Source organism: Macaca nemestrina, chromosome 7 (assembly GCF_043159975.1).
Source record: "Macaca nemestrina isolate mMacNem1 chromosome 7, mMacNem.hap1, whole genome shotgun sequence".
NCBI classification, from domain to species: Eukaryota; Metazoa; Chordata; class Mammalia; order Primates; family Cercopithecidae; genus Macaca; species Macaca nemestrina.
Window position 1 is genome coordinate 40,229,202 of NC_092131.1, and position 20,125 is coordinate 40,249,326.

Genomic DNA, 20,125 nt, shown 5'->3' on the forward strand with positions numbered 1-20,125 from the left:
GTTGGTTGTAAGTGCATCTAATAATTTGGGAAATGATGGAAACTTTCAGATTTTAAATATTTTCTCTAGCCAGATATTTAACAAAATGCCTTTAAATGAGAGGCAGTACAGCATTGTGGTCAGGAGTATCCACTCCCAGCCCTGTACCACTGTGAGCTGGCCAAGCTGTGATACTTGCTAAGGATGGCAGGAAATGATGCGTTCTGCAAGTGGAGCCTCCTTCAGGAAGGAAGGAGATGGGGATAACACAGAGAATCGCACTCCTTTCCTAAAAGTCAAGGGGAAGAGTGTCTCCATCATCACTCAAATTTCCTAAGGCCATTAGGCTATGGGGGAGTAAAATCCTTTCCCTTTGGGTGCCAGATTCTCACTGAAACTGCTTTTGTCTGTCTGCCTAACTCAGATGGATTCCTCCCAGCAGCTACAGACTCTGAGCATCCTACATTCCAGCTGCTGTCTTTGCCCTGAGTTCTAGGCCTAGGCCTGCTCCTTGCTATTCCCCAGTTCTTGTAGCCCAGATTTAGGCTACTAGTCCCTCACCCTCAGCAATTGGCCTCAAGGTTACTGAGTATCTTAGAGAATATCCAAAGAGATTTCTCAAATGTTCAGGTTTCAGATATTTGACAGAAACCAAGAATAGGATGATCTTAATTAAGCCAATCATACTAGCCAGTAGTGTGGCAAGCTTGAAAAGTTTATAAAATAGAATAGCCCAAAAGATTCCAAACACACAAAATATAAGGACTCCGTCTATACTAAGGAACACTCTTTTCAAGGTGTTATTCTGTTCTCTCAGAAAAAAAGGATGTCTTATAGAAAGAAGATTCTAGTGAAATAAAAATGGCTATGTTTGAATGTATGGAAATGGAGGAACTCAGCCTTGTGAGCAGGTTTGCTCAAGAACCCTGTGTCACCAATACCAATACCAGCGTGATGCTCCAGATGTGGCAGCTGGGGTCAGCACCTTGCAGCCCATACATGACTTGGTTCCTTCTGCCTACAGCCAACCTCCTCTGATATGCATAATGGGCCCCAATCCAGGCCTGCCCCCTTGCATCACTGTTTACAATGATTAGCTCTTAGATCTGGGATGAACGCCTGGCACACATGTGTGAATCCTTGCTCTCACACCCATGGTTTGTTTGCTACACAGAGAGCAGCCCGGCATGCTTGCCTTTCATACTCCATGCTCCTGGTTTTCTGTTTGTTCAGCCCAGGGAAGATATCCAGGATCATCATCATCAACGCCCTGCATGCTCTGTCCCCCACCCTTGCATTACCTTTTCCTTGCTTTTCCCCTCCTCCATCTTCCCTTCATTCTTTTCCAGGCTTTCCAGTGGACCCAGCAGTGTATAAGGCACAGGTCATAGGTCCCTGTAGTAAACATATAAGGTTGCTTCCTCAGTATTATTTCCTCCCTTGGCCTATTCATGGTCTTGGATTTTTCCTTGCAGTGATTTGCAACTTCCTCCACCATGGGAAGCAGTAGGGAATGGCTGTTAAGAGTGCAGGTTCTGGAGTCAGGCTACCTAGCTCTACTCTATGACTTAGCAGGTGTGTGAACTTTGAGAAGCTATTTAATTTCTCTGTGCCTCGTTGGCCCCATCTGTAAAATGGAGTTAATGAAACCTATCCCAAAAGATTCTTGTGAGGAATTCTAAACTTATTACTAAAAGTGCTTTACATTAGCTATATTCTTCCCCACTGGGTGAGGTGAGAGGGATAGACCCCAGCTCTAGGTGGGGGTAGTGATTGGCTTAAGCCAATTACCATAGCCCATTCCCAGCCTCAGTGATTGGTTCAGAAGGGAGCCCAGGATTCACTTCATGCTAATGAGCCACAAGGAGATTTGCTAGGGCTTATGAAAAGAAAAGCTTCCTCTCCTTTCAGAAGGACCATTCTCTTTCCCTGATTTGTTAGACAAATGGGGAAACATGAACTCCAAGTATTAAATGATGTTCAAGAAGTATTAATGTTGTTAGGAGTGATAATGGTATTGTGGTTTTGTAAAAAGCAAAGGTTCTTATTAGAAACACATACCAAAGTATTTATGAGTGAATAATATGATACTTGCAATGTGCTTTAAAATATCCCATGCCCACCTCCCCCAAAAAATGTCAGAAACAAGATTGATAAAATGTTAATAATGTTGATGCTGGATGATGAGTACATGAGAATTCCTTATACTCTTTGCTCTACTTTTGTCTATTTGAGAATTTCCATAATAAAGGTTTTTAAAAGTCCACTTGCTATTGAAGAAAAGAACATTTTTGTCACCTGATGCCCTTTGGATGCCTTAAAAATGAAGCCAATAAGCATGACTTATTTTGTTGATCAGCTGAAAGATTAGGCACATCTCTCTGCCTATTCATGGTGACCGTCAACCCTTGAGGCAAGAAGCAGGTCACCTGGGCCACAGCAAAGGACAGCAGAGAGACCGGAAGTGGGAGAAGCTATGAATTTAGGACAAGAGATTATCAAGGCTTGGTTTTCCTGTATCTGTGGATCAAATGAAGTCCTACATCTGGCCTTAATCTGTGGTGGAGCTCGGCATATCTGTAATTGAAGACATTCTTCTCTTTTAGATAATAAAATGTTACTGCTGGAAGAAAATTAACAAACGACTCAACTGGACCATCTTATTTTGCCCCCAGATGCCATAGTCTAAGAAGGTATGGGTGGCTGGGTAGGGTGAAATGCTACTCACTAAACTAGCAGGCTGGTTCCCCTGCTTTGTTCCATTTCTCTTCCTTGCTGCCCTGAGAAAATAAATAAGACAATAAGATGAATGCAGTCTTTATTTTCTCCAAAATTTGAAAGGTAAAGGGAACACTTTACAAAAAGAAACCATCTGCATGATTGAAATGGGAAGGTCCAGGTGAGAGGAAGGAATCTACTTGACCAGGGTTAGCCAGGATCTTTGTGTGTTGGTCCAGACTCCAGGGTGGTGGCAAATAGTTTTAAAAAGAAAGAGGTCAACCAAGAGTTGGATTGTATAGCCCCTGGAAATAGGCAGTGATGATGCTCTTCTTGCCTCAGCTGAGCATCTGGTGCTGATGAAGGAATTGACCCAATTTCTCAGGCTCTTCTGCCACCCACATGCCCAGCTGGGGATCTACCCAGTCCTGCTGCCCCCAGAGGGTTGCTGACTCTCCAGGTCTTAGAGAAGAATGCTCTGTAGGTATCTACATCTCATGCCATAAGCCAGTCTCACAAGAGTGTGAAGAGTGCAAACATTCCCAGAAGGGTCAAGAGGATCAGAGCAGGCAGGATTCGCAGCACCAGCCAGCCAAGAGGACAATCCTTTAGGGTTGGCCTTCTCCTTGGTCCCCATTCATTATAGCATAGATTGGGCTTGATAAAGCTGCGGCTCTTCCATTAGCTACTCCCACCGGATTCCTAGAAGCTCACAGCTGACATTCCATAGGCGCTCAGCTGTTTTGTTATTTCGGGCCCTTGGAGACACCCAGGTCCTCTTGCAGTCACTGGAGGGCAGAGGAAGACGGTAAATTCCAGGAATGAGAATTAGCAGTCTGGAAATCTTTATGGTCCCTTTCTCAGAATGTTTCTAAATGTGTAAAATACAATATATGCCAGACTCAAAGAAACTAATTATATAAAATGCACTCTAAGAATATGTTAAAAACAAATTTGTGATACAGTAATACACAGGCTTATTTATTAATGTATTCTATAACAAGATCTAGTACCAGGTCTAATTATCAAAAGATTTCAAAGTAGTGGCGAGCAGAAGTGACATTCTAGGATATCTGCAACAACTGCAATGTGATATGAAAATATTTATAATTCTATTGACAAAGTCACAGGTATCACTACTACTACTACAGTTCAGTGCCTACATTCATAATCGAAGAAAATGCCAAATCTCAACTGGAGGTTAAACTAAAGATGAAGTTATTTTCCCATCCAAGTTCACAGGCCCCTTGAATTCTGTTGACAGGCCCACTTGCATCATGAACCCCAGACCAAGCCCTCCAGATTTGCTTTGGAATGAGCAGGGGGCCCGAGGACCAGAGGGATAGGGGGTGGGAAGAGAACACAGTTTTCATCATGTTTTTTTTGTTTGTTTGTTTTTAATGTTCCTTTTTTCTAATTATAAAAGCCCTGTAAAACAGTTGGAACATGCAGTGCTGATAAAAGAAGAAAAGCCTATCATGGCTGGGCACGGTGGCTCACACCTGTAATCCCAGTACTTTGGGAGGTTGAGGTGGGCGGATCACCTGAGGTCAGGAGTTCAAGACCAGCCCGGCCAATATGGCGAAACCCTGCCTCTACTAAAAATGCAAAAAACAATTAGCTGGGTGTGGTGGTGGGCACCTGTAATCCCAGCTACTCAGGAGGCTGAGGTAGGAGAATGGCTTGCACCCAGGAGGCAGAGGTTGCAGTGAGCGGAGATCATGCCACTGCACTTCAGCCTGGGCAACAAGAGCAAAACTCTGTCAAAAAAAAGAAAAGTCTCTCATTCAGTTGCTTTCTATACAGTCTTTTTTGCTTTGTTTGGATATAAATAGAGATGTAGTCTCTCTCTCTCTCTCTGTCTCACATAAAACCGGGATCATACTGTGTCTAGTTTGAGGAGGACTTTTTTTTTTTTTTTTTTTTGAGATAGGGTCTCACTTTGTCACCCAGGCTGGAGTCCAGTGGTACTATCACGCTTCACTGCAGCCCTGACCTCCCAGGCTCAAGCCATCCTCCAACCTCAGCCTCCCGAGTAGCTGCGACTACAGGCATGCACCACAATGCTGGGCTAATTTTTTGATTTTTAGTAGAGATGGGGGTCTCACTTTGTTGCCCAGGCTGGTGTGGAATTCCTGAGCTCAAGCAATCCTCCTTCCTTGGCCTCCCAAACTACTGGGACTGCAGGTGTGAGCTGCCGCACCCAGCCTTAAATTTTTTTTTTTTTTTTTTTGAGACAGAGTCTCATTCTGTTGCCCAGGCTGGAGTGCAGTAGAGCGAGCTCAGCTTACTGCAGCCTCTGCCTCCCAGGTTCAAGTGATTCTCCTGCCTCAGCCTCCTGAGTGGCTGGGATTACAGGCATACACCACCATGACCAGCTAATTTTTTGTATGTTTAGTAGAGATGGGGTTTCACCATGTTGGCCAGGCTGGTCTCTAACTCCTGACCTCAAGTGATCCACCTACCTCAGCCTCCCAAAGTGCTGGGATTACATGCATGAGCCACTGCACCTGGCAAAATGTTTAAAAAATAAAAAACACCTAGCATAAAAAGATAAAAATCATCTTTCACACTCTGCTTGGCTCTCCCTAAAACTCCCTGGAAGTAACCACTACTGCCCAGTGGCTGGGTGTCCCTCCAGACTGTTCTCTATGTATAAATAATCATATAGTTTTGTATTCCAGTTTTTTTCCTTACAACATTATATCACTAACATTTTTCTATTAATTACGTATTATATAAAAATATGATACTTAATGACTGTGTATTTTATCACATATTTAAGGCAGCAATGTTAAACACTCAGACTCTAGAGTAGCAACTGTCCAATAGAAACATGATGGCAAGGCCGGGCGCAGTGGCTCACGCCTGTAATCCCAGCACTTTGGGAGGCTGAGGTGGGCGGATCACTTGAGGTCAGGAGTTCGAGACCAGCCTGGTCAACATGGCAAAATTCCATATTGACTAGAAATACAAAAACTAGCTGGGTGTGGTGGCGTACACCTGTAATCCCAGCTACTTGGGAGGCTGAGGCAGGAGGATCCCTCGAACCCAGGAGGTGGATGTTGCTGTGAGTCAAGATCATGCCATTGCACTCTAACCTGGGCAACAGAGTCAGACTGTCTCAAAAAAAAGAAATATGATGAGAAACACAAATGTGAGCCACATATGTCATTTTGAATTTTCTAGCAGCTATGTTTAAAATGTAAAAAGAAATTGGTGAAATTTATTTAGTAACCTTTAATTATACATTAATTTATTGAGTTTTAAATAAACACTTTATTTAACCCCAAAATAGCAAAATCATTTTAGCATGCAATCAATATAAAAAATGAGATATCTTTTGTCTCATTTAAAAATGTAAAATAAGATAATTTACACTTCTTTTTTATACTATAGGTTGAGCATCCCTTATAAGAAATGCTTGGGGCTAGGCACGGTGGCTCACACCTGTAATCCCAGCACTTTAGGAGGCCAAGGCAGGTGCATCACCTGAGGTCAGGAGTTCAAGACCAGCCTGGCCAACATGGTGAAACCCTATCTTGACTAAAAATACAAAAATTAGCCCACATGGTGGTGGGCACCTGTAATCCCAGCTACTCAGGAGGCTGAGGCAGGAGAATTGCTTGAACCCATGAGGCAGAAGTTGCAGTAAGCCAAGATCATGTCATTGCCCTCCAGCCTGGGTGACAAGAGTGAAAATCCATCTCAAAAAAAAAAAAAAAAAAATGCTTGGATCAGAAGTATTTCGGATTTTACATTTATTTGAATTATGAAATATTTGCATTGTACTTACCAGCTGAGCATCTCAAACCCCAAAAATCTAAAACCTGAAATACTCTGAAATCCAAAACATTTTTAGCACCAACATACAACTCAAAGGAAATGCTTACTGAAATATTCCAGACTCCGAATTTTCAGATTTGGGATGCTCAACCTGTATGTCTTCAAAAATCTGGTATTATACTGCATCTCAATCTGGACTAGCCATATTTCCAGTGCTCAATAGCAACATGTGGCTAGTGGCTACCACATTGAATGGCACAGCTCTAGAGCCAGATTGCCAGGGTGTAAATCCCAGATCTACCACTTACAAGCTATATGACCTTAAGCACGTTTCTTAATTATCTTGTGCCTCAGTTTCATGTGAAAACTTGGGGTAATGTTACCTGCCTCGCAGGGTTGTGATGATTATATGAATTAATACACATTACACACTCAGAACTGAGTACCAAACACATTATAAAAACTCAAGCAACATTAGCTATTATCACTTATCCATTCCCCTCTCATCAGACACTAAGATTATTTCCAATGCTTCACAGAATAAATACTGCACTGATGAAAAGCCTTGAACAAAGAGGGACAACAGAGCAGACAGGGCTGGATTCTGTCATGGAATCGGAAAGAGATTTCACCCTGGGCTTCCCTTTATTCCCAGACTCTAGTTGCTCATTGAGTTCATGATAAGATTCAGCACTAAAATTTCCACATCTATATTTCAACAGATAGTGCCTATCTTGGCAGCATTGAGGGACAGAGTTCACACCGAAGAGAGAGGACATTCCCCCAGCACTTTGCGCTAATTGGTATTAAAAAATTCATGAATCAAGTGAGCCAAAAGCTTAAAGAAGGAGAAAAAGGATCCAGAGGGCCTGCTAACATTCTCTCCATGGCATAACCAACAGCAACAGTCTTCTTTAAAAGCTTTCAGAAAGCTGCAAAGTTTACATGGAAAAGTGGCACACAGGTATAAAATAGAGCCAGAAAAGCAACTCTTCCCAACACATAAGTTTGTAATGTAAGTTTCCTTAACAAAGCAACAGCATTCTGTTTGCAGGCCTAACCCAAACCTGGATTGCATCATCAGGAACAAACTTAGCTGCTCAGGATGCACAGCCCAGTGAGTCCTACACCGCCCATGCGCACAGGTGGTGGAGAGAACCGCACTGCCTTCACACACCTGAAGTACTTGCCACTCAGGGGCTCCAGGCCCTCAGCCAGGGCGCAATGCAGGCTGGTCTGCGCCCCCTCCCGCGCCGTCTTGACAAAGGGGGAGAAGAGCCGCCAGAGCAGGCAGAGCAGGGAGGAGTGCCGGACCAGCTCTGAGCGGACAACACCTGGGTGCACTGCGTAGGTGGTGACCCCGGTGCCTAGGAAAAAGAGGGCACACTTAGATCAGGGACACACTCTGAGCCCAGGAAAACAGCTTACCTCCTGCAGCAAAATACACAAGTGAGAAAGAGGGACTCAGGAAACATAACCCCAGGATTCAGCAGGTACCACTCCTGGCCAGGCGGAATTTGAACAGGAATGAATTGATCTCTTTCAGAAAGATCTATAGCCTTCTCAGCCTTCTACGTTCCAAAAGGAGTGCCTGGTTCAAGATCCTTCTATTTCAATGTTATTTTTATACTGTGGCTTTAGTACTAGTAATAAACATGACAACATGTAGTGAGCAGTATCAATTATTGACAGTGGTATCTTTATCATTTCTACAGGAGGAATTTAGGGGTAGCAGTCTGATTGGAAAGTGGTGGGTAGGACTTTATTTTGAGCTGCATTTGCCTGCCAAGCACATTTTATGAGGTATAGGTTGAGGGATGGTGATGCAGATTATGGGGGTTAACACGCCCCCAAGATATCCCTGGTGCCATCACTATTTTTCAGTACCAATTATGTGCCAGGGCTATACAACATGCTTTAAATGTATTATTTCATTTAATTCTTAAAGAGGCTTGTGAAATAGAACATTTCACAATATTATGATGCCCATTTACAGCAAAGAAAACTAAGTCACAGAAAGTTTAAGTAAATTGCCTAAGGTTATACCTGGCAGGGTACAGGGCCAAGATCTGAACTCTGATGTAAAGTTAAAAACATGGAATGGACTGTCTGCATTTGAATACTGACTCAGCTAGGAATCTTCCTTGGGCAAATTTCTTAATCTGTCAGTGCCTGTCTTTTCGTATTTAGAGTGGGGGAAAATAATAGCACCCACCTCACAGGAAAGTTGGAAGTATTAAGTTAAGATGTGTAGTGCATGGCACACATAAACCTCTCAATTATTATTGTAATTGTTATTGTTTATTTTTATGATTACCATCTTCTTGTTCTATAGGCATTCTGGAAGTAAAGATCATTGTTCCCAAACTCTGGTTTATTCACTGTAACAAATGATCCCCTAGATCCGCAGATGTCAGAGCCAGCAGCTCACCCAATGCTCCAGAGGGGCACAGAATCATTAAGGAGTAAGAACTGGCCTGACCTGATTTTACAGCTGAGAAGATGAAGTCAGCGGAGGTTAAAGGGGCACATCCACATCCACATCCACATGGGGCTATAGCATGTGGTAGAGCAAGAGTTTGGACCCAGGGGTCTGAAATCCAGCGCTAACTCCCTGAGTCCAGGCAGTGGCAGCTCTGTAGCTCAGATCACATGTGGACCTCAGCAAATGGCACCCAGAAGGAAGCACCCTAGGTTTAAAGCCGAGCACCCACATTTCAGTTCTGACGCCCTCACCTGCCATATACTCTTTAGCTGGCCATTTCCTTGGACCTCAGTTCTGCTCTATAAACCTGTTACAAAAGGCCTCTGCCACCAGATCACCTGAGGTCAGGAGTTTGAGACCAACCTGGACAACACGGTAAAAGCTCATCTCTACTAAAAATACAAAATTAGACAGGCATGGTATTGCGTGCCTGTAATCCCAGCTTACTCAAGAGGCTGGACAACACGGTGAAAGCTCGTCTCTACTAAAAATACAAAATTAGCCAGTGTGGTATTGCGTGCCTGTAATCCCAGCTTACTCAAGAGGCTGGACAACACGGTGAAAGCTCGTCTCTACTAAAAATACAAAATTAGCCAGGTGTGGTATTGCGTGCCTGTAATCCCAGCTTACTCAAGAGGCTGGACAACACGGTGAAAGCTCGTCTCTACTAAAAATACAAAATTAGCCAGGTGTGGTATTGCGTGCCTGTAATCCCAGCTTACGCAAGAGGCTGATGCAGAAGAATCACTCGAACCCAGGAGGCAGAGGTCGCAGCGAGCCAAGATCGCACTACTGCACTCCAGCCTGGGAAATAAGAGTGAAACTCAAGTCTCAAAACAAAACAAAACAAAACAAAACAAACAAAAAGCCTCTGCCTGTTGCAAAAAGCTATTGTGAAAATCAAATGAGATCAGAGATAAGATACGACATAAATACAAGGTAACTTTATGAGGTTCTTAACCCCTATTTGATTTTAAGCTCCCTGGGGGCAAGGACTCTGTTTTTACTTCATTCATAACCTCATTCTCCTTAGTGCACAGAGCTATTACTGACACGTGCATGTTTGACAGCCTGACTTCCCAAGTTTTTGCGGACCTCTAATCTGGTCTGAGGACCGTTTTTGCTATTTTAAACTTGATCCTTTCTCCAGACTTACCTTGGAGCCTCTTCGCCAGCTCACGAGTAAAAAGTATATTGGCCAGCTTGCTGTGGCAATAGGCAAAACCCCTGCTGTAGCGCTTCTCGCTCTGGAGGTCGTGGAAGCGAATCTTGCCAATGTGGTGAACCACCGAGGACACGTTAACCACCCGTGCAGGGGCAGACACCTTTAGCCGCTCCAGGAGCAGGTAGGTGAGGAGGAAGTGGCCTGTGAGGAGAGCCAGTTGAAGGTGGAACGGCAGCTCAGGCTCAGCATGTGGGAGCCGAGAGGACTTCAGTGTTAGCTCACTATCTTCTGGGTGTGAACCAATTTTGATGCCATGAGTAACTCTAATGGTCAATTTGGTCTGAGTTTGTGGATTCCTCAAAGCAAGAGCCAGAGCTGGACTACAAGTAAGGCAATCATACTTAATCTATATTACTTTGTACCTCTGCCCTTGACCCACCTGCTGGCTTCCTACTCCCACTCTGTCCATGATCGCATAACTAGGGACCCAGGTACACTGTGTATAGACAGAGGGATAGAATAGTCAGGGAAGATAACATCTGCTTAGGATCAGAAAACACGTTCCATGCTCTCCTCCCTAAAGTCTTCGCCTTGAATGCTGAACCCCAGCCTGCCTCGTACCTCAAGTTCTCAAGGATTGCCTACCTCCATGGACCAATCTATGGCTTGGTTGGCCCTCATGTAGATGTGACCCCTCCAGCCAAGCCCAGATTCCTGCATACCCACAGGCCTGGCTCTGCCTGGCAAGTCTTGTACTGCCACTGCCCCATCCAAGAATGACATTCTTCTCCCTGGTATTTCCTGAAATTTGGGGCTTCTTAATGGTATGGGTAGGAGGATCTCACTTTTTTAGACTGATCAGGAGAGGTACAGTGAACAACAAGCCAATGGGTCCAGTCTATTGGAATTCCTAGGCTCTATGAAGGCCCCTGGACATTCTCCACATTTACACAGGGTCATCTTCCTAAAGAAAAGATAGTGGGTGTACCTCATTTTTTAGTCACCCAAAGATACTTACCCAGGTGGTTGACTCCCAGGTGGGTTTCAAAGCCATCAGCTGTCTTGGAATATGGACACATCATTACTCCCGCATTGTTGATCAGGATATGGAGCTGCTTTTCCTCTATAGGGCACAACCAAGGAGATCCTGTGGTTAGCAAGGAATCCCCTGGCTGCCTGTCACAGACCTGCATAATTGCCCCTTCCCTTTGTTCATTAGTTGTCTTTGTTGGGGTAAGATTTTGATAGGAGTCACTTGCTCTGCCCCTTCCTTTTAAAACAAGGTATTGCCTCAGCAGTCAATAACTATCCTTCATTTGGATCTATCTCAGTGACATCCAATAAGCATTGTCACTGGGTTTCTAATGAGTAATTTTAGTTACTACTATCTTCCTGGACATTGTTCATTCATTTATTCAGCAAATGTGTACTAACTACCAACTCTGGACCAGGTGCACTCTGCTGGGCACTAGGAATCCAGTGGTAACACAAGCCAGACATGGTCCCAGGATGTCCCTCATGGATTTCATAGTCCTTGGTAGAAGTTGGTCATTTTCCAAGATCCAGAAGAACTTGCCAGCAGCACAACTTCATCTCATGCCTATGGCCACAGAAGGTTGATTCTCAGGATGAAAGAAGAGAGTGGCATTGTGGCCACACCTGGATGCCAAGGTGCAAGCCCAGACAGGGAATGACACCTCCAACATTCCCACTGCTGAGGCAAAAAGACGATAAGGATCCTGCCCAGTCTGTCTACCCACCATGCTCTTGCCAGTTCCCTGTCCTGCTGGTTCATGTGGCAGAACCTGTCTAGTGGCGTGGATCATGGTTCTGAGGTAAAGACCATAGATGGTCCAGGATGGAGCAGCCACTCCCATACCCGATTTCCTGCTTTTCTAGTTACCCATCAGGACCTCACCTGCCAGAAAGGCCTCAGCAAAGGCTCGGATAGATTTGGTGTCTGATAGGTCCAATTTCCGCACCAGCACCTGGGAGTTCTTTGTATCCACTCGGATTTCACTGGCAGCAGACTCCCCCTTCAGTACATCTCTGCAGGCAATATAGACTCGGGCTCCTGGGTCCAAGACAAAAAAAGAGCAGTATGTTCATATCCTAGGCTATAAAAGAGGTACAGTAAGTGAGCTTGGGACCGGTGGACAGAGCATTCATTCTCCCAGCCCTCCCTCAATGGTAGAGTGGCCGTATTGCCACTTTGGGCTTTTCACAGTAATTCAGTCTTCTTGCTGTCAGTTTAATCCCGGGCTGGGAACCTGCTTCCCAGGTTTTACATTCTGATATTTAATGTCGCTTAGTATCTCCTTTTAGAATAACTGACTTGGCTATACACAGACATCATTGTTTTCCTTATTTTATTTAATAGAGAAGGAGTAGGGAAGAAGCAGTTTATTGAAGGCCACAGTGTAAGTTGGTGTCACAGTTGGACTTGAATCCTAAGTTTCTTGAATTTCTAGTCAGAGCCCCCAAGCCTAGGAGGAAACATAAAGAAATATGGACAGAGGCCCCAGTGGAAAGAAGGGTGGGAGGCATGGCCCTTTGGAGACTAAAGGGGAAACACTTACCTCGGCTAGCAAGCTCTCTAGCCGTCTCCTTGCCAATGCCTGTGTTGGCGCCAGTGATCACCACTACCTTCCCAGGAAGCTGCACATTTGTTCTACACACTCCACCAGCAAAGAACTTCCTATCGGCAAGGGAAACAAGAGCGTCACGTACCATCCTTCACTAGCTCACACTAAGATACGTTAAAAAATAAATAAATAAATAAATAAATAAATAAGCTATCCAGTCTCAAAGAAGGATATCTTTAAGTTACAGTCAGGAGACTCATAAAAGCTAATCTTCATGGCACAACATTTTTCCATGGGGCAAGGTAATCGCCTGTTCAGCAGTGCAGGTGGGAAGGTCACTTGCCCAGAAGCCACAAATAATCATATTAGCAAACAGAGTAAACGCTCTAGTCAGGGCCAATGGAGATTTTCCCTGTTAGATAATAAATACATCTAGCTCTTATCTCTAGAGGTTCCAGAGGAAAGCTTTCCCCTCTAACCTACATTCAAAACATACGCATGATAAACATTAGCGGAGTCAATATTCAGTAACTGTTATCATGAGTAACTGATGAATAGCACTCTGTGGTGGGTGACACACAGGTACTGCTCTTAGCACTCTGGGGGATGGCATACACGGGTACTGATCTTAGGCTGCCTCTCCAGTTTTAGGGAGTGGGGCATTTCCAAGGCTTTCAGCCATTGTATTAGAGATTTCATTCTGGCCAATGGCAAACAGAAATAAAATCTCCTTTTTTCAGATCTCTGGGCAGAGAGCACTCTTTTACACGAAATTGACTTCACAGGTCCCAAAACAGAATACAGAGGAGCAGAACTAACATTTCCTGCACAACATCTGACTGCCAATTACTAGGCTAGGCACTTTCCATATGTAATTTATTTTAATCCTCTCAACTTCTCCAGTATTATTTCCACATTACAGTAGAGAAAACTGAGGCTCAGAGAGGTTCATGTCACATACTGGTGGCAGAAGTGGGACTTGAACCCAGATCTCTATGGAGAACCTAGAATAACACTGCCCTTGGTAGGTCCATTTAACCTCCTTTATCATCAGAAATTTTTTAGGCTGAGCCCAGTGGCTCACGCCTGTAATCCCAACATCTTGGGAGGCCAACGTGGGGGAGGGTCGCTTGAGCCCAGGAGTTTGAGAGCAGCCTGGGCAACATAGTGAGACCCCCATCTCCACAAAAAATTTAAAAAGTAGCTGGGTGTAGTGGCACATGCCTATATTCCCAGCTACTCGGAGGCTGAGGCAGGAGGATTGCTTGAGCCCAAGAGTTCAAGGCTGCAGTGAGCTATGATCACACCAATGCACTCCACCCTGGGGTGACAGAGCAAAAATAAAAAAGAAGAAATTAAAAAATTCTCCACTTAGAACGCACATTTATTTGACACCTCTAGAAATCCCACAGCAAAAGAGTCATCCCAAAACACTAATTGAGGGTAGTCTTAAAGGGAAGAGAGTTCGTTTCTTTCCCAAACTACCTGGTACTTAACAGCATGACAAGCCAGCAGGGCCACATTGAATAGGGACAGAGTCTCTGAATTCTTCAGAGACACCCAAAGGAATAAAATGAAAAAGCAAGGACTCCCACCTAAGGTGTCTGTTGAGCTACTTGACAGAGTCATCCACGCAGCCTTCCGCTGACAGTAGAACTCTCCCCAGAGCTCAGGTGGGGCCAGAACTCAGCCCCACCTCTACCCAGCTGCAGATACTTCCTTCTGTTTTTCCACCATGGTAGCCACAGCACCCCCTTCCTTTCTGCTTTTCCTGCTCTGACTTTCTCTCCGTCAGCCTCCTTCCCTTTCTCTTCTTTCAGCAGCTGAGAACCGGCTTCCAGTGCAGGTCTTTGTAAACGATTATTTGAGTTGCTGAATTAAGACAAACCTGATGGATGGAGCTACCACATACAGGAACGAGAAGAAAGAGGTGAGCAGTCCCAAGGTGACCAGCATCCTTCCAACTTCTGTAGCTGCTGTTGCTTTTGCTGCTGCTCCAGCTTCAACCCCAGCTCTGGCTCAGGCTCCTGATCTGGCTCCAGCTCTTGGCTGCTTCTGCTGCTTCTCTGCTCCTCTCCGTCCTGGGTGCTCAGCAGCAGTCTGACTCTGAGCAGAGCCCAGAATCCTATTTAAATCCGAGAGCTGTCAGAGCACAGCCTGCTGGGAGATGTAGTCCTGGCGGGGAGGGGACGGAGGCAAGGTTAGAAGCTTACTTAGGTTTACTGGCAAAGAGAATGTGGGTAAACTAAAGCAAGTACCCCCTAAATCCCCCATCCTCAATTGTTTCTCTTCTCTAGGAAATGTGTTCTCCCAACCACTGCCACCCCTACTGTATGATGGACTGTATAGAATATTTCTAACTTTAGCCACAAACCCCATGATGCTTAAAATACCGGTGGATTAAAATAGGACAGGAAGGAAACTCCCAGAAGAATGGGGAGAGAAGTCAGAAGAGCGATTAACCTTAGGGAGGAGGGGGCAGTGACTGGGAGGGAGATGACTGGAACCCCTGGAGGGTTGAGAGTGTTCTGTTACTTCATCCGGGTGATAGTAGACAGGTGTGCTCACTTTGTGAAAATCTGCTGAGTCATACGCTTTCGACTTGTGCAGTTTTCTGCAATTTATAGTATACTTCAATGAAGTTAACACACGCACATGCATATTACAAGGAAAGGGTGTGGTGTTTAAGTGCATGGACTCTACCGCTGAATCTATTTAAAAGCTCCATGGCCCTGGGCAAGTTACTAAACCTCTCTGTTAACTCAGTTTTCTCACTTCTACAATGGGCATGATTATACATATATATAGTTTACATATATATAGTTTATATATATATAGTTTACATATATATAAAACCATATATGATATATATATATATATATATATCCCCACTTGTTTTAAGTGTTCAATTATTACATTGGTGGAAAATGAAACTAGCATATGCTAAACAGTGTATAAGAGTCAGCAGTTATGGTTAGCTGTTCTGATTCCTATCTCCCTTGCTTTACTCAAGGCCATGGTGTAGAAAAGGGAGCGATGATGAACGTGGGTGATGTTTCAGTTGAATGCTATTGATGAGGGGAAATACAAGAAAATGCTGGTAGAGAGCTCAAGGTAGGGGGATCACTTGAGGCCAGGAGTTCAAGACCCAGCTTAGGCAACATGGTGAGACCCTGTCTCTACAAAAAATTAGCTGGGCGTGGTGGTGCTTGCCTGTAATCCTAGCTACTTGGGAGAGTGAGTAAGGAGGATCACTTGAGCTCAGAGGTCAAGGTTGAAGTGAGCTAGGATCATGCCTCTGGATGTGTGTGAGATGGGAAGAGGGTAAATGGGATTCATTGCCCTTCCTCGCTCTGTGTTCCTCTCTTGGACAGGAGAATAGGCAAAGAGCTGGGACAGGACCCCAGGAATAATTTCCCAGTTCTTTCCCTTCCTGTGAAGCCAGAGGAGCCTTCAGGAATACCCATGCATGAAAGAAGACTTCTGTGGCAGGCAGGTGTTCACGTCCTTATTCGTCAATTCATCCTCAACACACACTTACTGAGTGTTTCTCTGCACCAGGAATTGTGCAACATACTAGGAAGACACATTTCTGCCCCTGAGGAAACCCATGGACCTGACCAACAGAACAAGGAGTGATCAGATCATTCCCAGCAGACACTTCTGGACTCAAATCTAAGATCTTTGCATTTATGAAGATGATACTCACCTTATCTTTAGCTTGTCCAGGAAGCAGAGAGTCCTTAAGAACAGCATGCAGTCCTCTGGAGAGAAGATATTAGAAGCACCGTAAGGCATCTAGAATTACAAAAATATACAAACACTTTGCTAAAATAAAATGTTAAATATTATAATCCAAAGACCACCATCAGATCATTGATAAGTTGTACCAAAATGTTAAACCATACTATTAAGTCCAGGTACGTGAATAGACAGACACATCAATAGAACAGAATGGAAAGGCAAGAAATAGACCCAAATACACATGGGGATTTAGTAGCACCTAGGTATCCAGTTGGGAAAAAGCAAACTTGATCCTTCCAAAATTCTAATAGCTCAAAGACATAAATATGAAAAATGAAACCACTGAAGTATTAAGAAGAACCACTGGACACATTTTTAGGGTAGTAAGACCTTTCTAGTAAGACAGGAAATCAAAAACTAAAATTTAAAAAATGAGCATGACAGAAACCATCATACACAAGGCAAGATAAATGAGAAACTGGGGGGAAATATTGATAACAGGCTTTGAAGACAAGAGACTAATTGGTTTAGTAGATAAAGAACACCTACAACTCAATAAGAAAAGGAATAACAACCCAATTGAAAGAGCAGTTTACAAAAAAGGAAATACAAGTGTCTCTTCACCCTCGCTCATATGAGAGATGCAAATTAAAATTACACTGGGAGCCACTTTTCACTTTTCAGATTGCCAAAGGTCAAAAAGATTGTAGTATGATCTACTGGCAAGCATGTGAAGAAATAATGCGGATGCATTGCTCGTGGGAGAGTCCATTGTTACAGTCTCTGTAGAGAGAAGTATTGTAATGTCTAGTAAAGCCGTGCATGCACTCATTCACCTAAACATTCTACTACCATGTATTTATAAGGTTACCATTATAGCATTGTATATAATAGCAAAAGTTTGGAAACCTCCTAAATGTCCATCAATAGTAAAGCCACATAATAGATAGTATACAGCTGTATAAAAAGAATAAATAATTAAGAAACAGAATAAATAAATAATTTACGTAAATAAACATTACATTTTGGTTGGGCACTGTGGCTTACATCTGTAATTCCTGCACTTTGGGAGACCGAGGCAGGAGGATCATGTGAGACCAGAAGTTCAAGACCAGCCTGGGCAACGTAGTGAGATCACCATCTCTACAAAAAAGAAAACTGAAAATTAGCTGGACTGGTGGCACAGACTGTGGTCCCAGCTACTTGGGAGGCTGAGGCAGAAGGATCACTTGAGCCCAGAACGTTGAGGCTGCAGTGAGCCATGATCATGCCACTACACTCCAGCCTGGGCAACAGAGCAAGACCTTGTCTCTAAAAAAAAAAAGAAAAGAAAAAACAAATAATGTTTTCAGCAAAAACACCCTGACAACTTACAGGACACATTTCACAGGCTTCCAAATGAACTGCTTGGAAAAGGTCTTAAGACTGATGGCTTACATCCTGTCTCTGAGTGAAGAATTTTATTGTGAGTCACTCAAATTCTATCGCGAGTTCCTCAAACTATGTATTGATTAATTATCAGGTTACTGATTAATACTGACATTGAAAAGGACACCGTTTTGTGTTCTTTTCAAAAGGACTAAATCATAAAGCTCTGCTGATTTGCTTTTACTGATTGTCTTGTGCATAAAACATTTTAGCCTGTACGCTGTCATCCATAGGCAATGATTGTAACCTCTGTATTGTACCCGCCAATGGAAAAGGATAACTCCGATATGAGGAGTCCCCCTTCCTTCTCCTAAACGGTCTTATAAAAGCATTTCAACTTATAAAAGATGTTGGAACATGCCCAACTTTGTTGGTGCATCTTACTGGATAGATTCTCACATTTGGCTTCCAATAAACTTTTATCAATTTATCTCTGCCCCAATGGCCTTAATTTCTCTCAAAAACCATATCACTTTGCAACAACTGACATGTTTATCTTTGTTAAATTAATCACTGCAGTATCACAAATAAAGCTATTTCTCAAACTGGTATTGAGACATTCTTAAACACGCTTTGTCACATAAGCAAAGCCATAATCATCACCCACTTCATTGTAATCAACATCAAAAAAGCCAGGGACCAATAGGATACCTGCTCTTCAGGGATTTTCAATCTGAGACAGATATAGATATAAGTCACAGAGAGAAAGAGATGAAAACACCAGAGGAACCAGTGCAGGAATGGGCCTGAAATTCAGTGATGACAAAGCACTCATCACTTACAACACCTTTGAGAAGGATCCTCCTCTAGTCTCACCATGAGTGAATCACAGGTCAAGTTCCCAGATCAGCCATCCTCCCAGGGCTGACACTGAGGCAGGGATGTGTGGAGATCACATGCTATGAAGCAGAGCTGGGAAGCTGCTTGCTGATTTGACCTTTGGTCATAAATCATCTAGCAGCTCATACTGTACTGGTCTCCTGGTTATCCCTGTCATGGATACTCTGCTAAGAATGGAGCCTTTTACAAACTAGAGTGAGAGGGCAAACTGTAAGCCTCTCTTTCTCTTCCTTCTTTCCTCCTTCTCCTTTTCTCTATTTTTCAAATCACATATTTTGGAAGCCAGATGAGACAGGTGGAAGATGACAGATTCCATCTTTCTACTGCAACCCCTGCCTGACTTCCCTAAGGAGCTTGTACAGCACCGCAGTTATTTCCATTTCCAGCCATGAGGAACTTGCTGCCTCTTCCCATGCCCTGACCCTAAACAGCAAACCAAAATGGAAGCACTTTTTTCTGTATATTTTTAAACCAATAATAATGGCTTATTGTTCCTTTTTCTTGATTTTAAAAGCTGAAATAAACACACTGTCTTTCTCAAAGAAAAATAATTTTTGCTGCTGGTATGTAACTTTCATTGATTTTTTCCCCCTATGGATCAGCAACCCTTACTCTTAACTCACAGCACGCACTATTGATATTAAAAAATTATATATAGAGAGACACGGTCTCACTATGATGCCCATGCTGGTCTTGAACTCCTGGGCTCATGTGATCCTTCCACCTTGGTCTCTCAAAGTGCTGGGATTACAGGAAGGAACCACCATGCCCAGTCTATTGACATTTTGAGCCTGATAATTCTTTCCCGTGAGTGGCTGTTCTGTGTAAAGGAGGATGTTTAGCAGCATCCCTGGCCTTTACCCACTAAGATGCCTGGAGCACTACTATCCCCTTGTGACAATCAAAAATGTCTCCAGGCATTGCCAACTGTCCACTATGGGGCAAAATCACCCCCATTTGGGAACCACTGCCCTCCAGAATGTAAGCCTACAGGATAACCCTGTTGTATGTAGTATTGAAAAGGATTAGAGCACAGTAACGTTTTACTTAGTATCCCATGCCTTTCACTCAGCTGTAGCCAAGCTAACCTGCTTACTGTCCACAGCAAGTTATTAATATCCTCTCAGGGCCTGGGATGCTGGCCATCTACTAATCCTTTTGTCCTTCGAAACTTTACCTTCTCCCAGCTTAATTCTGTTTACCTCTAATCACTCCATTAGTCTACAATGCCTGGGATCTGCGTCCACATAGACTTCAAAAACACACCTCCACTGAGTGGCTTTCTGAGACGATGGAAATGTTCTATCTCTCAACAGGCGTTTGGGTTACATGAGTCTATGCCTTTGTCAAAACAGCAAATATATACTGAAGACTTGTGCAGCTCACTGTATATAA

The 20,125-nt window shown here is 43.7% G+C and overlaps 1 protein-coding gene across 1 annotated transcript; it reads right to left on the reverse strand.

The window, feature by feature from the left end:
- Positions 1-2,780: 2,780 nt before the first annotated feature.
- Positions 2,781-14,845, reverse strand: LOC105472871 (retinol dehydrogenase 12). Its single transcript, XM_011726426.3, has 7 exons — positions 14,607-14,845; positions 12,713-12,831; positions 12,052-12,207; positions 11,152-11,256; positions 10,125-10,334; positions 7,661-7,850; positions 2,781-3,485 (listed from the first exon to the last, which is right to left on the reverse strand). The coding sequence occupies exons 1-7, from the start codon at positions 14,672-14,674 to the stop codon at positions 3,383-3,385; spliced, it is 951 nt and encodes a 316-aa protein (XP_011724728.1). The 5' UTR covers positions 14,675-14,845; the 3' UTR covers positions 2,781-3,382.
- Between the last annotated feature and the right edge of the window lie 5,280 nt (positions 14,846-20,125).

Bases quoted from the DNA above. Each gene is read 5' to 3' on its own strand.
- LOC105472871 (XM_011726426.3), bottom strand. From the start codon at position 14,674: ATGCTGGTCACCTTGGGACTGCTCACCTCTTTCTTCTCGTTCCTGTAT. The intron at 11,257-12,051 runs GTGAGGTCCTGA...TGTGCCCTATAG, and splicing joins TGCTGAGGCCTTTCTGGCAG to AGGAAAAGCAGCTCCATATC. The intron at 3,486-7,660 runs GTGTGTGAAGGC...TCTGCCCTCCAG, and splicing joins CTGAGTGGCAAGTACTTCAG to TGACTGCAAGAGGACCTGGG.